At 38.5% G+C, this 19,701-nt stretch overlaps 4 protein-coding genes across 9 annotated transcripts; 1 reads left to right on the top strand and 3 right to left on the bottom strand.

The window, feature by feature from the left end:
- Positions 1-67: 67 nt before the first annotated feature.
- LOC148171139 (pyridoxal-dependent decarboxylase domain-containing protein 1) lies at positions 68-3,571 on the top strand. The gene is made up of 9 exons (XM_088040770.1): positions 68-263; positions 315-658; positions 704-945; positions 993-1,222; positions 1,275-1,346; positions 1,412-1,666; positions 1,714-1,785; positions 1,869-2,491; positions 2,530-3,571. Exons 1-9 carry the CDS (start codon positions 165-167, stop codon positions 2,978-2,980), a joined length of 2,388 nt encoding a protein of 795 aa, XP_087896896.1. The 5' UTR covers positions 68-164; the 3' UTR covers positions 2,981-3,571.
- Positions 3,555-5,291, bottom strand: LOC148171138 (trehalase-like). The gene has a single exon (XM_088040772.1). It carries the CDS (start codon positions 5,289-5,291, stop codon positions 3,606-3,608), a length of 1,686 nt encoding a protein of 561 aa, XP_087896898.1. The 3' UTR covers positions 3,555-3,605.
- A 222-nt stretch (positions 5,292-5,513) lies between these two features.
- LOC148171137 (trehalase-like) lies at positions 5,514-7,689 on the bottom strand. Its single transcript, XM_088041129.1, has 2 exons — positions 7,291-7,689; positions 5,514-7,182 (listed from the first exon to the last, which is right to left on the bottom strand). Exon 2 carries the CDS (start codon positions 7,162-7,164, stop codon positions 5,518-5,520), a length of 1,647 nt encoding a protein of 548 aa, XP_087897255.1. The 5' UTR covers positions 7,165-7,182; positions 7,291-7,689; the 3' UTR covers positions 5,514-5,517.
- Positions 7,690-9,837: 2,148 nt separating this feature from the next.
- On the bottom strand, positions 9,838-17,298 carry LOC148171136 (trehalase-like). 6 transcript variants are annotated; one of them, XM_088041408.1, is made up of 2 exons: positions 17,282-17,298; positions 9,838-11,597 (listed from the first exon to the last, which is right to left on the bottom strand). In XM_088041408.1, exon 2 carries the CDS (start codon positions 11,589-11,591, stop codon positions 9,918-9,920), a length of 1,674 nt encoding a protein of 557 aa, XP_087897534.1. In that variant the 5' UTR covers positions 11,592-11,597; positions 17,282-17,298; the 3' UTR covers positions 9,838-9,917. The 6 variants fall into 6 exon arrangements, with proteins under 6 accessions (XP_087897534.1, XP_087897535.1, XP_087897530.1 ...); XM_088041409.1 differs by lacking the exon at positions 17,282-17,298 and adding an exon at positions 16,833-16,849; XM_088041404.1 differs by lacking the exon at positions 17,282-17,298 and adding an exon at positions 14,397-14,554.
- Positions 17,299-19,701: the final 2,403 nt, after the last annotated feature.

Genomic DNA, 19,701 nt, shown 5'->3' with positions numbered 1-19,701 from the left:
TGTTGGCGTCACCGATATCAGCTGATCATTCATCAAGTACCTTGAGCGAGCCAATCACGGACACACTCTACGTGTCTCTCTCTTATCTTATCTTAGGGTAATAAACGAAGGGAGACGATACGTACGTCGGCGTAAATTTTGACATTTCGTGCTCACCTGCCACGATGGCTTCTCCGCCGAACGAGAAAAACACAAGTAAAAACGAAAAATCCGTAAATGTGGACATAACAAAAGCGACTATGGCGAATTCCACCACGAAAAACGTGAGTTTGATTGTATTTCAAGTCTGCGAAGTTGTAAAAATTGCTTTTTAGAATCAGTTGGGGGAGATCGCAATTGAGGCTTCTGAAATCGTCAGTAGATTAGAACAGGTTGTCGAAGGCATAAATTTAGCCGATGCGGCGTACAATCAACCCACAGTCTTCCTGGGTTTGGATCAGAAACGCACTGAAGAAATCATTCAAATTATACAGGGTCTTATTAGTGTAGATGAAGACGGCGAGCCTTTGAGTTTCCACACTTTGGACAATGTTTCTAAGCTTGTTATGGTGGCTCACAGTGTCGCCGCGTATTGCAGCGGCTTAGAAAGGCCTATTATGCAGAGACTCAGTACTAGATTCACCACAGACACCACCCGGTGGATCAGTCAGATTTTTGGGTAAGCCCTCTTCTTCACTCGCTTATTTTACCTTTATCCTCGAAGTTTTCTCGATTCGTCGTCTTTTTACCACGACGACCACTTGGAGGGACTAGTCAGGGTCACCCGAATGATGTTACATTATAAATACCCGAGATATCTAGAAGATGGGGCCCTGGCGCTCACTTCATCACTCCCGACAATCTACAGTAGCGTGGCGAGTCCTTTAGTGGTAGTCCAACACTTGTGCAGACAACTAGGGCTACCATTATCCTGTGTCAGGCCGGTACCTGTCAACACCCATTTTGGTAAGACCTGGATTTTACCACCACGACTACAAGTGGCGAGTTTCCAGGTTCCCAACACACCATGGATGTCGCGTCTTTACAAAAAATGTTATCTGACGATGTCAGCGCAGGCCGGGCCCCCTTAATCGTCATCGCCGACGCTGGCACCCCAATCACCGGCCATGTCGACAACATCACGAGAATCAAAGAACTGTGTCGACTCCACGACGCGTGGCTACATCTCCGGGGGCACAGTCTCGCGGCGCTCGCCTTACCAAACTACCAGAAAAACGGACATGTGAGTGCCCCCACTAATTCGAGCACACTTATTCTCATATCGGCGATTCTAGATACCTCCAGTGGCCGACAGCTACACGTTGTCTTTGGGGAGCTGGCTTGGGATCGCAGGCCTCCCAATGGTCGTATCCTTGAATTACTAAATTATAACTCGTTTAGCTAGTTTCGTGTACTTTCTTAAGAAGTTCAGACACTTTACAGGCTGTGGGAGCCGTCTTCTAATGTTAACCGCAATAAACAAGTGGGGGCGACTAGAGAAAGTACCCTTCCACTTCTCGCAGGGTTGAATAACGATCATCAGGGTCGCCGCATTTTAGCGCTACCGCTTTGGGCGGCTTTACAGGGGCTCGGGAAAGAAGGGGTGCATTCTAGGATAAGGGATGATTTTCTTTCGAGCGAGCGGCTGTGGGCGGCGTTGGATCGCTACCGCCACGTGCGAGTTTTGGTAAGGTCGCTCATCATCTTCCAGGATTTCATTTGTTTTGTTTGCAGAGTCAGAAACCCGGTGGGGAGAGCGGCAGCTACACTGTCTCGGAGCTCATTTCCAAACCGGCGAACATTAATGTAAGTGATAACCAGGAAACCAGACAATAACAGAGATAAGACACGAATTTGTAACCAACTCAATTAAACTTGTAAATTTCCAGATGTTGTTCGAGTCGACCGCGTGCTGCGTAGTCTTCCAATTCACCCCCGAGCTCAACGAAGACGAAGTTCTCACAAAAGTGCCTCCTTACTATGACAAGCTCAATTCCTGGTTGGGTCAGATCCTCCAACTGGACGCCCCTCAAGTCCCCATCGACATCTGCGAGCTGGAGAATGTTGGTGTGGTCCTCCGGTTCTGTCCTTTTGAAAACATGACAGGCCAACAACCCACCACTGAAGAAGTCCAAGGGTTCGTGCAGTGTCTTGAACAGCAGTTGGTGATCCTCAGGGCAACGATCCAGCACAAGGAAACCTTCGTGAAGTTGGTCTCCGAGTCTCCAGTGTTGAAAATCGTCGATCTTCCAGACTGGGCGGGTCTTGGAGGAGTTCGATACGCTCCTGAGGGCTGGGAGCAACTTCTAACCGACCAAGCGAAGGAAGAGCTCAACAATTTAAACATGGCTCTGGTGGACTCGCTCAGATCCACCGATTCGGCGTTTTCGTTAGGCGAAGGAGCGGATGGATTAATGTGTGTGCGTTTCGGGATGTTGACACCACAATCGGACGTTGAAGAGTTGTTGAATTTGGTCATCAGAGTCGGGCAATCCGTCGAGGAGAATTCAAGGTTGGGGAAATTAAGAGTGTCTTCATTTTCTTTCGTAGAGTTTTAGATTCGATGGGCGAAATCGTCAAACGAGGCATCGAAACGGCGACTCTCGACCTCCAGAAGGAAAACGAGGAACGACTCTGGCAAGAGGGCATCTTGCGACAAGTCCCAGTAGTCGGGACGTTCGTCAATTGGTGGTCGCCGAAAACCAAAGAAAGCGGTGTCAGAGGTAGAAGTCTGAATTTGACGCAGGGAGTCGTCGAGTCCACTGAAAATATCTACAAGTACCATATGCAATTGAACAGTTCTACTCCTGGGGGTAAAAGTCCTCCAACGCCACAAGTTCAGACTCCTGTGGGGGGTAGCCATTCTAGGTCTAGTAGTCACGCGTCAAGTCAGGGAGTTAAAATAGAAAACGAGCGGGAGGTTCCTAAGGATAGCAGTAAGATACAGAATAGTAATAGGAAAAGTTCTGCACAGACTGAAACTAAAGTATTGACGCCTTAAAGTTGTCTCTTGGCTTTATTGTTACTAATTTAGAGTTAGAGTTGCATTGAGGCTGTTAACTTTTTAAACGAACGGGATAAGTTCACACTTGTGTTAAGAAGCACACGTTTTGTTTTGTTATCAAATAACTCTAAATTTTTTTACAGTATTATATTTTTTTACTTTAACTGTAAATACGTTTCTGTAAGAGCATGTAATAACAGTATATAGGTAGTAAGAGACTAAGGTACGCGTAGTAAATTATAAGATAACTGTAAAAACTGTTAGTCTTTTTTTATTTTATCATCTTACGTCTTCTTTTAGAGACAGAATGATGAATTAATTATTTATCAAGTCGGCTGACATCCTGTGAACGTATGTCTGAGCTTTACATTCAAACGTCAAATAAGTCATAGATGTTAGGGAATGTCAGTTATCAAGACATACGTTGACAGACACTGCCAACTAGATTAATAATTAAATTATTGCTCTGTATTTTTTAATCTGGTTGATAGCCTACCGTTATTGCACCTTGTTTTATCTTGTACCAAAGAGGCTTAAAAAGCGTTCATTTTTAATAAATGATGTCATAAAATTCGAGCAACATCCAAACGACTAAATTTATTAAGTCCGTTACAGACACCATTTAAGACTTGTCGTCTTGTTCTTTTAAGATGTAAAAGTACTCAATCAGCTCCAACGTGACCCCATTGGTCCATCCAAATCCCGTCTGAACTTCGTACTCTCCTCCACCACCATACACACCCTTGAACATCGCGTTGTACTTCTCAAACATCTGTTGGGTGTCTTCAGCTACCAGCATTAAAGAGTGGATCCATTTAAGCGCCAACTGATGGGCTGTTTCTTGTGCGCTGGTATCGTTCGACATGTCCAAACCAAGAATAACTATTGCCTGGTAAGGGGGCCACGCATTGGGCAAGTCCCATTGTTCCCCACTTTCGTAAAGAGACGACGGGATCCCTCCTTCGTATTCAAGGATTCCCTTCTTCGTCAAATAGTCGACGGCGTTCCGCCCATACGTCTTGCTATTTTGGAGCTCGTAGGTTTGAGTCCACAAAGGCGCGAAGTTACTGGGGAAAAAGAGGTGTCTTTGTATCCCCAGCTCGATGTCGTAATCAAACCAGATTCCTTCTTTGTCATTGTAAAGAACCTCTTTAATCGCTTCTTTTAGCTCCTCGTGTAGTTGCAACCAGTATTGCGCTTTAACGTTCATCCGCAGCTTCTTATAGAAATTGTGAATGATCAGAAAGTCTTTGCAGAGAAAGGCGTTGAGATCCACCGGTACAACTCGTGTGGGCTGTACAGTGGACAGTTCAGCACGGTTGCCCCCTTGGTGGTCGAAAAACCACCGCGCTGAAAAGTCCCAGCCGGTTTCCGCCCCTGTTCGAATGTTCAAATAAAATCTTTCTTTCTCGTCGTTGCTTTTGTGGCCGGAGGAGGTGTGGACGTCTTCTATGTAAGATTCCGGACGAGGAGTCCCAGCGCTGGAGTGGAAGCGGAACATTCGGTATTTCCGACCGTTTTTGTTGATGTAGATTGTCTTTTGCTTGTTGTTGAGCCAGTAGTTCAGCTCCGCCTCGATGTGGTCGATGTTGATTTGTAACCAGAGGATGTCGTTGGTGGCTTCCATGTATATGTCCGTCATCATGGTGAGCATGGGTGGTTGAGATCTGTCCAAATAGTAAATTCTACCACCGTTTGGTATAAATCCATAGTTCTGGACCATGGTGAACATGTTCTCGATCATTCCTTTAACAGTGGTCATCATGTTACAAATCAACAGTCCTTTAACAATCCAGTAGGAGTCCCAGTAGTAAACTTCCCGGAAACGCCCTCCTGGGACAATAAACCCGTTGGGTATCGGGATGATGGAGTACTTCTCTGCATTCACCAAGACTTCCGGTCGGATCTTTCGTCCCAAAATCGCCCACCGTTCCGACAACTTCTTTGCCATGTTCCTAACTCTAAGATCTTTAATGTTTCGCAAAAACGGCGGGTTTTCTTGGAAGTCTGGCGGATGCCACGCTTCCAGCTCGTTGTAAGAAGCTTGAAAATGCTTTTGGACAAATTTAAGTAGTTCTTCTTTGGATGGTCGATTCTTGGTTTTTGACAGCAACCTGTTGAAATCCTTGAGAGTGTGTTTGGGACTTCGGATGAGACTCATATCGACGAAAGTTTTCGAGTCTTTGAAGAGTCTGGACATTTGGACCATACGTAAGAGCTCTCCTTCGCAGTAAATGGGACTTTTACATGTTGCAACGTCACAAGAGACCAGTTGTGCTAGCAATAAAGGTACGAGTAGGAAGTACATGACGAAGACATGGAATTTTAGCCGGGGCAAGCATCAGTCCACATATTTTTAGACGCACAGAAACACGAATTTTGACACTTGGGAGCCGTCACTGTCAGGATTTTGAGTAGTTTTTGTATTTCTTTGTTTTTAGTATGTATTTTTACTCGACGCGATATGTGAGATAAAAACACAAATAAACACATAAAATATATTTCAAACATTACAACAAAATTTGGGGCTCTTATCAACTCTTTTTCTTCGTATAAAACCGATTAATCAGCTGAAACAACACCCCATTGGTCCATCCGAACCCACTCTGCACTGAATACTCTCCTCCATGTCCGGATTCTCCAAGTTTCCGTGCGCTGTACTTTTCAAACATAACATTCTTTGTGTAGAAACTGATCATATTCGATTCTAACCATTTCCCGGCTAATCTCCTGGCAATTCTCTGCGCATTAACACTTCCTGTTTGATCCAGACCGAAGATCACAATGGCTTGTAAAGGGGGCCACGCATTGGGAAAGTCCCATTGCTCCCCACTCTGGATCAGCGAGGTAGGAACACCACCCTCGTACCCCATTATGCCTAAATTCACAAGATACGCGGCGGCTTTCCGTCCGATTTCTTCGGAGTTTGAGCGGTTGTACGCGCCACTCCACAGAGGAGCGAAGTTGCTGGGGTAGAAAAGGCGTCGTTGTTGTCCTAGTGCGTTGTCCCAGTCGTACCAAATCCCGTCGTCTTCGTTGTACAAAACTTTAGTGATGCTGCGTAACCAGAGGTCGGTTTTATTCGCCCAAAAAACGGCGCGGTTGTGGTTGTTGAGAATCCCGAAGAAGTTCGATAGTTTCCTGAAGGCTTGACACAGAAACGCGTTTAAATCCACCGGGATGATCCTCTTGGTCTGTATGAAGGTTAAATTAGCGTTGATACCTCCATCCGCGTCCACTATCCATCGCGAAGAGAAATCCCAGCCGCTCTCGGCGGCGCTCTTCAAGTTAGCGTACAACGTTTTCTTATCTTGGAGAGTAGAGGCGGTTCGCACGTCTTCATAATACGACTCCGGACGTGGAGTGCCATCTGAAGACGAGTAATGCGCCAAGTGGTACCGAAATCCATCTTTAACCACATCCGTCACTCTGTTGTTGAGGAAGAAAAACAGTTCTTGTTCGAGGAACGCGATATTGTCTTTCAACCACTTTGTATCGTTCGTAGCGTCGATGTACGCCGCCACCATGAGAGTCAAAAGAGGCGGTTGGGAGCGGTCTAAGTAGTAAATTCGTGACCCATTAGGTACAAACCCGAATCGTCGTACCAACGAAATGAAATTATCTAAAATTCCTCGAACAGTTTCGTACATTTCACATAGTAACAACCCTTCGACGACCCAATACGTGTCCCAGTAGTAAAACTCCCGAAACCGCCCCCCAGGTACGATAAATCCGTGCTCCACCGGTAACACTGTGTACAAATCAGAGGAATTCACCACTTCAGGCCGCATCTTCCGGGCTAATCTCGGCCAGATGTTCACTAGCTGTTGGGCAAAACTCCGGATTTTCTCGTTTGAGACGCGTTGGAGGAACTCCGGGTTGCTTTTATAGTCCGGGGGCATCCAGGCTTCAAACTCGTTTCGTTGTTCGAAGTTTTGTAACAGGAAGTCTTTTATTTGTCGCCGGGTTGGCTTCCTGTAAGTGTTGATCAAGAGGTCGAAGTTCTGAAGAATCTTTTGTTCGTTGTGGATCATTTTCATATCAACAAACGTTTTGGAGTCTGGGAAGAGACGAGCCATTTGGACGGTATGGAGCAAGTCGCCGTGGCAAAACACTCTGCTGGTGCAGCAGTGGGTAAGTGAAGACTGCACGAAATGCAAAAACAGCAGAGATAAGAACATTCTTCGGATTCTGGGGCTCTAAAAGAACAATAAGCGATGAGTTGGTCTGGTAGGAATGTAATTAATTTCTGGTGCGAATTGAACAATTTGTGAAGAGGTAAGTTTGAAAAGTTAACTTGTACTTACTTTTAGTTTAAATAACCTTGCACAAAAATGTTACGACTGAGTATTTTACATTCTTTTCGCCAGGTTTGCGTTTGTTACTAACAGTTAAAGCGCACGTGTACTGATTCAGATCTTCATCAATGTCATTTTAACAAAGACACTTTTTTGGTGGCTTTCTTCGGACAATTTCGTTGGTTTTGTGGACTCTCAAGATAAAGTCAATTGGAAACCAACTTCTTGGAGTAAAATATGTCGTGTAATCGTCAATCTGACAGTTAAAAAAAAGTGCTAAGGGACAATGATTGAAATTCGGCGAACCTGACAAAAGTTCCTCCTAAATAGTTAATTAAGCGACAAGGGGCACCTAAGTACTGTACTTTAACGTAGAGGAGACCGGGGTACAATGATCTCTCTAAGGTCTTTAGCACCATAGCTACAAAACTTGTATATTGATAAATCTACCACTTGGGCAGGAGCTTTGACAACTGAGGAGTTATTTTTCAAAACTCAATAAATCCATTTCATAAATTTTTACAAGGGTTTAGAAAAAACGATAATTTGTTCAATTTTCTTCAAATTACTACTAATTACTACAAATTACTATTAAATACTTTAACTCTTTTAGCATAAAAAGGTAACACAATGTTTTAGCAAGAGGTTTTTCACTATATAAAATATACACATTGTTAGATTTACCCAAAATAATCTCAAATTCACATTAAACCCACTGTGAGTCTAAATTGGATTTATTGTCCGCCTAAAAATGCATCCGAAATTTTGCACCATTTTCATTAAAATAAGAATTAAGTGCAAGACTGCAGAAGTATCATTTTACCCATGAACTAGAGGTAAAATGATCTCTCGATTAGGGTAAAATGATTTCTTTTCATCGTAAGGATGTGTTATGTTCAAAAAGTTTTATAAGTTAAGCAAAAGTTAGTGGAAACAGTGAATACATTTAAGCATTAAAACAAACAACATAAACTTAAATAACAAGAAGTAAAACAACAAAATAGAGACTTTTATTGTGGGCATAAATAAACATTAAAAGAATTACATTTTCTTTTGAACAGTTTTTCTGATTTAAGTTTTTAATTCCGCCAAACAGAAATTGCAATTCATATTAGAGGTAAAATACGGAGAATAGAAGAAACAAGAAGGGTGGGAAGTTATCTGTTTTTATGACAATAACAGACGACTAGTGGTGACTATACCACAAAAATTTCACTCACCCCCTCTAACCCTTTAGTCTATAATAGAAGCGCGAATCAGTCATAAAAATGAAACTGACTAGAGAACATTTCTGGGCGATGATCCTGTACGACTTCAAAGTTGGCATAAAGGAGGAACGGTGCCTTGAAAAATTGAAAGGGGCATTTGGGGATGAAAGTCCTTCCAAAGCAACGCCTTACCGCTGGTATGGTGAATTTCGGCGCGGACGTGTAACATTGAAGGATGAAGAAAGAAGCGGCCGACCTTCAACCGCAGTTACTCCAGAAAACGTTAATGCTGTGGAGGAACTAATAGTGAATAACCGTCGAATCGCATGTTGCGAGATTCAGCACATCTTAAACATTAGATCGGCAGCGTTGGACAGCATTTTGCACCAACACCTGCGAGTTAAAAAATTGCATCGCGTTGGGTCCCACACCAGCTGAGGCAGGAGCAAAAGGACGCGCGCGTAGATTGGTGCCGCTACATGCCGGATCGTTTTGAAGATGGCATTTCCAATCGTGGATCAGAGATTGTTACAGATGATAAAACCTGGGTATACACCTATGACTCCGAAACCGATCGTTTCAGTGTCCTGATGACGCGATGCAAGCATTCCAGGACGAAGTTAGCGCGCTACTTCAAGAGGCGTGGGCTGGATGCTTTAGGAATTGGTTCAAGCGCATGTACTCTTGTATAGAAGCTCAAGAAGTCTGTTTCGAAACGCTGTAATAAACAGTTTTGATCTAACTTGTTCTGATTTTTTTATTCTGAAAATCGTTTTAGGCAGTACCTAGGTGAATGATCGTTTTCTCCAAGTGCAATAAGTACAAAGAACATAATTCATAAATTTACAACATGCAATGTTGCAACTGAATCTACAAAAAATTGAAAGTTTAATGTTAATCCTTTAAAACACCACAGGGGTCATTTTGAAATTTTAATTTGAAAGGTAAAATACACTTGATTAAAAAATGCCTTACCTTAGATCGAACCAAGGAAAAACACAAATATCGTTGCAATTTTTTTGAATATTCAACGAACTGTATGCAGGTGCTTGTCTGCAATATCCGCAGGTTCAGCAACATATTTAATCATTTTATTAATAGATGGAATTAAGGGCAGTTTGGGAATCAAAGGGAATCATTTTACTTCGAAGGATCATTTTACCCCGGTCTCCTCTACGTTTATCAGTTCTGGAAAAATAATTTTCCATAAGTACGTCATTTGACTAAAAATGTTCTTTCATTGTTAAAACTGACGTAAAAACAAATTGATCTCAGCATTCCAACTACAAGTTTAAATTTCGCAATGTCGATGATTGATTTATTATTTTAATAAGTCATCAACATCAGCTCCGACAAACAACACACGTATTTATTTATTAATTAAGTTAACAATATAATTTACTTAAAATATCACATTGATAAGAAACCCTACGACTTCTCCGCTGGCGTTGCAAAAAATCTGTTAAGAAACTCGAAAACGACGCCGTTCGTCCACCCGAAACCACTCTGGACGACGTACTCTCCTCCTCCTCCGTACTTTCCAGGAACTATAGCGTCGTACTTCTCAAACATTTCTCCCGTCTCGTTGTAACCAATCATGTTGGACTTGAGCCAACGAGTGGCAAACTCTTTTGCTAGTTTCTTCGCTTTACAGTTTCCAGTTTTGTCTAATCCTGTAATGACGACGGACTGTAGAGGAGGCCAGGCGTTGGGATAGTCCCATTGCTCCCCACTGTTTTCTAGGGACGCTGGGATACCAGCTTCCAAGGTCTGCACTTTCTGGTCTTCGAAGTACTCTGCGGCGCGTTGGCCTAAAAGGTCTGCGTAAAGGGAGTCGTACGCTTCGGCCCACAGAGGAGCGAAGTTGGATGGGAAGAAGTACTTTCTTGGTTGGTTTAGGGTGTTTTCCCAGTCGTACCAAATCCCGTCGTCTTCGTCGTAGAAGACTTTCTCGATGGCTATCTGCCAGATGTTGGCTTTCTCGTACCAGAACATGGCCCTGTTGTAATTGTGCACTTCTACGTACATCTCTGCGAGTTTCCGGAAGGCTTGGCAGAGGAAGGAGTTGAGGTCCACAGGGATGATACTGCGGGTGTGGAGCGCCGACAAATTCCCATTGAATGCTCCATTGTCGTCTACAATCCAACGAGTTGAGAAGTCCCAGCCACTTTCAGCGCCGCTTTTCAATTCCGCCCATAGTTGGATTTTATCGTTTTCATCCTTGAAGACGCTAGCAGTGGTGTGGTCTTCATAGTACGATTCCGGGCGCGGGCTTCCACTCTCAGAGTCATAATGAGCAAGAGTATAATTCAGACGATCCTTCGTCACTGTTACCAACTTGTTCTCCAACCAGAAAGTCAATTCTTTGTCAAGAATTTGAATATTCTTCTGTAGCCACTCAGTGTCTTTGGTTGCTTCGAGGTACTTCGCCACCATCAAGCTCAGAAGTGGCGGCTGCGATCTGTTCAAATAGTAGATTCTTGCTCCGTTGGGAACAAACCCGTACTTGTCCACTATCGAGATGAAGTTATCCAACATTCCTCTAACAGTATCTTTCATGTCGCTCAACAACAATCCCTCGATAATCCAGAGGGAGTCCCAATAATAAAACTCTTTGAAACGTCCTCCTGGGATAACAAACCCGTTTTCTACAGGAAGAAAAGTGTAGAATTGGGGATTGTCGATAACTTCCTTCTTCACTTTCCGTGCAAGACTCGGCCAAATCGCCACCAAGTTCTCAGCGAATTTCTTATACTCCGGGTCTTCGATTCTGGAGAGAATCTCTGGAGTTGGAGTATAATCCGGTGGTACCCACGTATCAAACTCATTGGCTTCTTCGAAGTTGTCGTCAACAAACTGCTTCACTTGATCTTTAGTCGGATTGTTGTTAGTGTCGTTCACTAACTGCTCGAAATTCTTCAAAGTTGTCGCTTCGTCGTATCGGAGTTTCATGTCAACGAAACTCTTGGAGTCGTTGAAGATGCGCGCCATTTGGACAGTGTGGAGGAGTTGTCCTTGGCAGAAGATTAAACTGTCGCATGATGGTTGGTTTTGGGCTGTCACGGGGGAGGAAAACAGTGCCAGAAGAAGAAGAAAGACCATTGCTTACTGCAACAACAGTAAAAATGAGCTAAAAAACAATGAATTGTACAAATTACTTTTCACGAATAAGTGCTCTATGATGACAGTTTTTATACTTATCAGCTCCAAGTGTTTTTAAAAATAAACATGATCAATGGCAATCAATTGATTAGCTCCAATGCAAAAATTGGTAACGGTTTTACCTTTCTTTACAGCACGACTTCTTGAACTCTTGTTGGAGATAACGCACTCCGGTCAACGACAGGCACGTAAAATTTTCCAATTCTCAATATTTGTTCGGAATTTTCAGTCTTTATATGACAGTCTGCTTCAATTGGACGGAAGTTTGGTATAACAACCATTTATCATTTCAAGATACATAATAAAGATTGCTAATCTTTCACAAACATATGTATCTAGAAACTGTACTAATTATTCATGCGTAGAATTGTGTCTTGCATACTTTATAAGTGATTGTGTACACTAATTTTGGCACATCGAACAAAATTCTACTGATATTAGGGCGCTTTTTTTCTGAATTTGTTATTAAATGCGAACTTTGTGCAAATGGGACACGTTGTCGGTATCAGTTGTCTTATCGTAAAGTAAATACAAAATGAATAAAGGTACTTTTTACGAAGTGTGGTGCAATTTATTTTCAGGGTTTAAGAATTAAAGTCGTGTTTATTTGCAGTTTTATTGCGTCTCTACGTTTACTTGAATCTATTTTGATGTTTTAAAGGTAAATAAAATAAGTTATCTTTGAAGATCTATTATTTTTTCTATTCAACTATTCCTTCTTTTGTGTTCTTGATGGCACTTACACGTTATCGATATGTATTGTCCTTTACCCTTTTTAAGTTCCATTTAAGTAAGTAGTTGTTATCTTTGTTTATCTGTTTGTGTCTGGGTTATGAAAATATAAAGTACATTTTTAATGGAAAAATAATAAAAATGTTTAAAAAAATGGTTTAGGTTATGAAATAATATTCTGTTTTTCAAAGATTGCCTTTTATTGTTTTAAATGAAAGTTTGAAGTCATATTAACTGTGTCTCCAAGCTCCAAATTTAATTCTAAAACATATTAAACCAAAAACAAAAATTTTAAAAATTTTGTAAATATGTATGTAGAGGCAACAATAAAAATTCAACACTTTCGAATGGGCGCCATAACTAGCATTTTAATGCTATTGCAATTAAATTTTGAGACATTACTGCCTTTGACAATTCTAGTAGTCAAGTGGATTTTTTTTTTGAAATTTTTATATTTGAAAAGAACTAGGTACATAATTACTTTGAACATTTTTGGTATAATTCTATTTTATATAATTTCGGTATAAGGCTATTTGAAGCCATCGCAAAGATATTTGGAAACGTTACTGTTGTTAACACTACTAAGAGGGATGCAGAAGCAAAAAATTTGAGAAAGAAATTTTATAGATTTTTATATCTAGAAAGAATGACAAAAATTCAGCATTTGCCAAAACGAAATTGAACTGGTACAAATTTTACCATCATTCTAAGAATAACTAATTAATTTTCGAACAATTTCATTAAAATTAATGCTTATACTTTTCCAAAATCCTGTTTTTAAAGGGCATTAAATGCTGCCATAAAATTAGATTGTAGATAATTTTAACTTTTACTTTTACCTCCCTGTAGGCTAAAACCACATAAAAATCCGATTATTCCCCCAATTTTTAATATCATCACTGTTATCAAACGATTAACAAAATTAGTTAAAATAATGTCGACTAACCACCGTTTTCTACATTGCAAGAATTCTGTTCTGATCCGTCCCAATTCCTTGCAACGAAGGCGCCTTTTTCTGCTTCAAAAAAGAATCTTTTTGCAACTTCAATTTCCCCAATCTGCTCAAGCACGACGCCATAAAAATTAATTTCATCAGATTGTTTATAAACATAAGATCACGTTTATTAACCGGTTTTGCACGTGTCTTACCAATTCTATTTGCAATTATAAGAAGTATAGTGTTGCAACGTCTAGACTTGATAACACTGTTCTAGATAATCATTAGAGAATTCGACCTCTAACAAGCATTCTTCAACGCATTAATTCTAATATATTCAGGAACTTATTATCAATTTTCGAAAGTATAAATTATAACAATATTTATCGCACACGACGTCTATGCTAATTCGTGTCATTTTGTTTAATTACCCCAATTTTCGTATCGTACGAATTACAAATTAAGTTGGGTTTTTTTGCAGTGAATTTTAAATTAATTGTAGCCTCGGAACAATAATAAACATTTAATTTATATAATTACTCACGTGGAAATTGTTGATAACTGTCATCTACCTAAACACAAACTAATGAACGGAGCTGAGCTTGTACAGGTTCCTTTTATTACTACCTTTTACATTTTTAAACATTTCATAATGTGCTCATTTTCGCCCGTTTTATCTGATGGGAAAAATATAATGGAAATAAAATAATAACGAAATGAAGAGTGATTGATTGAGTTTTGACCGACGTTTTTGATTGGGATTGTGAATACTTTTAGCAGCGACAATAGTTTGTCGGAACTTATAAATTAATAACTTTTCCATTTCGTGGCCTTCATGAGATAAAAATGTCGTTTGGTCTTCATTAAGAATTTTAGGAACTCACCACAATCGAACACAACACACAAATAAATTTTATGGTCCCAATAATCATTATCATCATTATAAGCACGTGTATTGTTAATCAATTGAAATTACATCGTCGTGACTGAAGGAATCATTACTTTGATAATGATTACTGACTGTAAATATGCATGTTAACATGTTCGCACCGTGGCAACAGTTATTTTAGATTTACCTCAGTAATGTAAAACACTTAACTCATCTCCATCGTTTCGTCTATCAGCAACTAATATCCTCAGGCGAAAAACTAGATGCTTATTAAAAACCGTCTGTGCGTTACTAACATGTTATCGCTGCCCGGCGGATGTTACTATAAAAGGCGGAAACCGTCACATTTCGTACTGAAATCAATTCCTTGTCGCGATAATTTGGTGTCATAAACACATGTTTGATGAAATTTGTCGGTTGTAATCACGAATTTACGCAATTCTGGTTGATTATTGATCTGTTTTTAATTGTGGAGGAATCTTTATGGAGTTTTTTCTACTTTTCTGTATCTCAGATTATGTATTATCGTAAACATGGGAGTGATTTGGAAAATTTGAAGAAACGTTTTGTGAATGAAATTAGAGAGTCACGTAGAAAAAAACACACAGAAAAAGGGGCATTTTCGTCGACCAGTACAAATTTGCACGGAAAGACGAGACGTTAAGTGCAAGATTTAGTATGACTCAGTTTACTCTTCTTTACAATATTACAATATTGCAAAACTTTTTACTCTGACTGTGAAAAACCATCAACTTTCTCGCACGATCGGCCATAACTCGGTTATTTATTGCCGTAACTCGATTTTAAGCCTGGATTTGGAATCTGAAATTCTGCTTAAAATGAGCTCTAATAAAAAATAAGCGAGATATCGACCGCAGAATAACTGGTTATACGAAATCAAATTTTTGACTTTCGGAAAATTTAAAAGCGAGTCTTAACTAAAAAAGCAAGAGAAAAACGATGGCAAAATCCGTATCGTCGTATTTTCCGAGATATTGAGCACAAATGGTTTCAAATTTCCAAAAATTTGGCCCTCTGGGGACTTCCAAAAATTCGAATGGTTGTTACTCAGTTATTTGTTGACGTACGTTAAAAATTCGCCTAGTTTTGGATTCTGCGTGAAATTTTGCGTTAAATAAGCACTAATAACTTGAGTTTGCTTCCCAAATAAACGGGACATTGACCAAAATCAGTTTTCAAATAGTCTTTTGGGGGTGATTTTATTATAATTTTTTTGAAGCAAAAACGACGTTTAACACTTTTGAGTTATATACGTATCGAAAGAGCAACTCGAAATCTATGAACTGGCCAAATCTCATATCGGTAGCTTAAACAGTTTACGAGTGGTGACTAAAAAACAAAAAATTGAAAAAAAAATATAAAAATTGAAAAGAAAATATCCATCGAGTCAGATTTTTTTTGTAATTGTGCCACCTGCCTGTGCAACATCTTCGGTTCAAGGTGGCCAGTCCCAAAAATGTAAAAAAAGGCGCAGAGTTCAATTCTAGCTGACAAGACTACTTGGATAAGAATTTTTAGAATTGCGCCTGAAAACTGAAAGAACTGAGAAACTGAAAGTTTGACTAGAGAATCTGATAAGTATAAAAGACTTAGGATTTTATGAGCAAAAGATTTTAGATTATAAAAATGTGAAGAACTGAAAATCCTTTTAAAACCTTGAAAACCTAAAAATCTGAGCATTTTAGTTGTGAAAATAAAACTCCGGGGTCCGTAATAGTTATTTATATTGCATCATTTTATTATGTAAAATGAGTGAATTGAGTTACCCGTTAGTCCGAGTTCATGGTAAAAGCACCAATATTATAATGATGCACTTCCACGTGTAATATACAACGTTTTATCCACGATTGCAACATATTTTTTATTATTATGTCGGAAGTCATCAGCAAGTCAAAATTTTAATCGCGTGGTTTAATTTTGTCGTAAACACAATTTGAGTTTGATTTTATGCATTAGTTGTAAAAAAAGTTTCTTCAAAACAGTGTTGAAAAACATTATAAGTGATTTCGATAGTTTTCCGTCGGATATAAAAGAATCTGCAGCAAAAGCTGCTTCATCCCTTGGAGTTAAGAAGTCTAAACTTAAGGACGATAGAAAAAATAATGCACTGAGAAGATCAAGAATGAAGCTATTAATATAGAAAAAAATGTAGAAAACGAGAATGGATAAGCAGAAATTCATCAGAAAAAAATATACAACTTTAAAACCAAAAATTATTATTGTAATAGTAAAAATAATAAAACAAATCTTGATAATAATTATTATCTATGTTTTTTGTTTTCACCTATAAATCAATACATTTATGTAAGTCCTTGAGGTGGTTTAACGATTTTATTATTTGCAATAAACGAATTATAAACTTTATATCGTTACCTCGTAACATTTCTAATGACTTTAATATTACCGAAAGTACGACTTCACTAAACCGAAGTGTCCGAAAATAGTATAGCATAGCTCGACCGAATCATCCTGGAAATTGCGAATTTTTATATTTCCTGCCAGAAATGATTTCCTTAATGAAAGTTATAATTAATAACAACCTCAACCATCTAACAATACCGTGGAAGTTTAACCAACACTTAATTGAAATAATTAAACTCACTGAAATATGGTTTGTTGTCTTCCGTCCAACTAAACACTGACTGTTTATTAGACCCGAGCACGACTAAAGTTAGTTTTATTCTTTTATAACGTGATTACAACAATCAACACCATTTTATATGATTATTATTGTCCCATTCGTTGATGGGTTTTCTTGAAAACGCATCGCAATATAATGATGATTGGATTTTTCTTGTTTATTAATACAGAGAGCACGAGGCATTCTTTCGACTCTACTAAATGAAAATTTGAATAAAATAATACCTACAGATTTGTGTAATCTTTTAATCTCTAATTACACGTGGAAATTATTTTTAGACCTTGAAAACTGGTACGAAATTGGTCGCTTTTACATTAATTTCTTTCTGGTGGTTGAGAAAATTATATTTTTCGTTGAATCATTGTTATTTTCTTAAAGTAAAATGTATTAAAATAATTGTAATGACGTACCTGAAACGAAAACTGCGGTGCTAATCTTAAGGAAGCGACACGTAACTAACACAATAATCATAAAGAAGATTACATACTTGTGGTTTCTTCTATAGTGTTAAATAATAAACTAACTAAAATTCTTCGTGTTGTGGTAATTCCGTTGGGAATTCCTTAATGTAATTTATAATATTTTGTGTTTAAAATTTTGTCGATTTTACGACACTTTAAATAAACACGTCTAAGTGCGACCGCCCCATAAAAGCCGAATAAAAAATGACGCCTTTACAGTCTTGATTCATTATTGTCGAGATAAAATAAAATATTATTTATATTCACCTGTCCGGGCGTATAAAGCCTCTTCAAAAAAAAATACGAGGATTTTTATCAGTTTCAGATAAATCATATTGTCCGGAATATTGTTTCGCTAAGTTTTCTCTTATTTTATTTTCGCGATTGTAAGCACGGGAAATGCTTTTGTTATTCGAAACGAAGAAGATAAGACGAAACTTGAAAGAGGTTTCAATTTTAGATTGTTTGGATCGGGCTACTTTTGGACTGGTGGAAATGAAATGTACAATTGCGGAAAAATGAGATGGGGAAAATTGGGAAAATGACCTGAATGAACTTCAAATGAGAGAGATTGTTTTCGAATCTAAGATTCTTCAGTAGAGACATAAAGATGTAGAAGTTAGCTGCCTTTCAGTCTCTAACACAGACTCGGTCGCTGTCTTGCTTATTTATTGGTGCTCATTTTACGCAGAATTTTACTCAAAATCGAAAAATGCAAGATTCGTTCAGATCGATAAAAAAAATAACTGAGTTATGAGCGATCACACTTTCGGATTATTGGGTTTTGAGTTGGTAAATTTTCAAGCTCCATATTTCCGAAACTAAAAAAGATTTTAAGAAACGGTTTGCGCCATCGTTTTTTAAGCTCATTTTTCTTTAGAAAAAACTCTTAAAAGTTAAAGATTCGGTGGTCAATTTTTTAGACAAAAAAATTTTGCGACTCAATCGATGAAAATTTTTCAATTTTTCGTTTTTTGATCGCCTTTTGTAAACCACTTGCCCGATCAATCTGAGATTTGGCCAGTTGATAGATCTCAAGCTCCTCCTTCGATCGATATATAACTCAATAATACTAATTGCAGTTTTCGCCTTAAAACAGCGCCTTGAAAATGACCCAAATCACCTTCTGAAAATGTAATTTGGTCGATATCTCGGTTATTTGTTGAGGAAATTTGAGTTATATAGGGTCATTTTACGCAGAATTTTGCGCTGAATCCAAAACCACCTCGTTCATCAACAAATAACTGATTTAGACGCGTTTGAAATTTCGGCTTGTTGCCAGAGGACCAAAATTTTGAAGCTCTGGAAACAATTTTTCTCGATATTTCCGGAATTATAGCAAATATATAAAAATCCTTTACGGATTTTTTCGCGCAATTTTTCATCTTAGAAATCAATCTTAAGTAGTTTAAAATTTTCACTTTTTCAATGTGTGGAAAGTAAAAACTCGCAAATCTGAGAACAAGATTTTGGGCAAAAAAAATTTTTACATTTAATTATTATTTATGAATCACTATTAATTCTATTATTAATTATTTATTCTCAAATTTGTTCATTGGTAAGTTAATACCGTCAAACTATTTCTCCAGTTTTCGAGTTTTCGGTTTGTGTTCAAAAGTTTCAAAAATTTTGTGGCTTAATGCAGAATTATAGAGCAATGAACAGAATTTTTTTCAAGATTTTTTATTAATGTCTGTAGTTCTAGAACCCAATGGAAACAAATCTGTGAAGCTAACCATTTTTGACTTGTTTACTAATTATGACTAATTACAAAATTAAAAAGCAAGAAAAACGAATTTAAATTTAAACAATTTATTAATCACGTGTGTAATAGAGTATTGAAAATTCACGACTTTTGTCAATAATCGTGGGAAAATGCTCAAAAAAAATCATTTCGATCGCGTTGGAAAACTTCCCTGCTTAGGTGATCGCGTGTTTGATTGAAATTGAAATTTCTATCAAAATAAGTACGCGTCAGTGGTCAACACAATTCAAATCAATTATTATAAAATTATTTAACTAATAAAGTTCTAATTTTTATTCATTGAACATTACGTAAGACAATAACTGCAATGTCATGACATGACATGAAATTCTCAAGACACAAGCTTTGTATGAACTTTTCAAGTTAATTTTTGATGAGCTTTCTTTGTTCTTGACTCGGTTAATCAATAATCACATCTAACAGTGCATAGTGAAATTAATGTTACCTGAGACAAAATTCTCTCACATTTTTATTACACGTCTATTTATCATCCACTTTGCGAAATGAAATATCATCGATGCAAAACGTAGGTGAATTCTAAAGAGCTTTACCACAATGGCAACTGAAGTCTTCCTACGTGTCCTGCATTTAATACTTTACAGAA

The sequence above is a fragment of the Gnatocerus cornutus genome, chromosome 7, assembly GCF_029298725.1.
Source record: "Gnatocerus cornutus isolate USDA-ARS CGAHR chromosome 7, icGnaCorn1.1, whole genome shotgun sequence".
Lineage (NCBI taxonomy): Eukaryota > Metazoa > Arthropoda > Insecta > Coleoptera > Tenebrionidae > Gnatocerus > Gnatocerus cornutus.
The sequence above is the reverse complement of the archived record's forward strand: the minus strand, read 5'-3'. Positions and strand labels throughout refer to the sequence as shown.

Excerpts from the sequence above, each read along its gene's own strand:
- LOC148171139 (XM_088040770.1), top strand. The coding sequence starts at position 165 with ATGGCTTCTCCGCCGAACGAGAAAAACACAAGTAAAAACGAAAAATCC. Across the intron at positions 264-314 it reads CGAATTCCACCACGAAAAAC|AATCAGTTGGGGGAGATCGC; the intron begins GTGAGTTTGATT and ends ATTGCTTTTTAG. Across the intron at positions 2,492-2,529 it reads TCCGTCGAGGAGAATTCAAG|AGTTTTAGATTCGATGGGCG; the intron begins GTTGGGGAAATT and ends TTTCTTTCGTAG.
- LOC148171138 (XM_088040772.1), bottom strand. The coding sequence starts at position 5,291 with ATGTACTTCCTACTCGTACCTTTATTGCTAGCACAACTGGTCTCTTGT.
- LOC148171137 (XM_088041129.1), bottom strand. The coding sequence starts at position 7,164 with ATGTTCTTATCTCTGCTGTTTTTGCATTTCGTGCAGTCTTCACTTACC.
- LOC148171136 (XM_088041408.1), bottom strand. The coding sequence starts at position 11,591 with ATGGTCTTTCTTCTTCTTCTGGCACTGTTTTCCTCCCCCGTGACAGCC.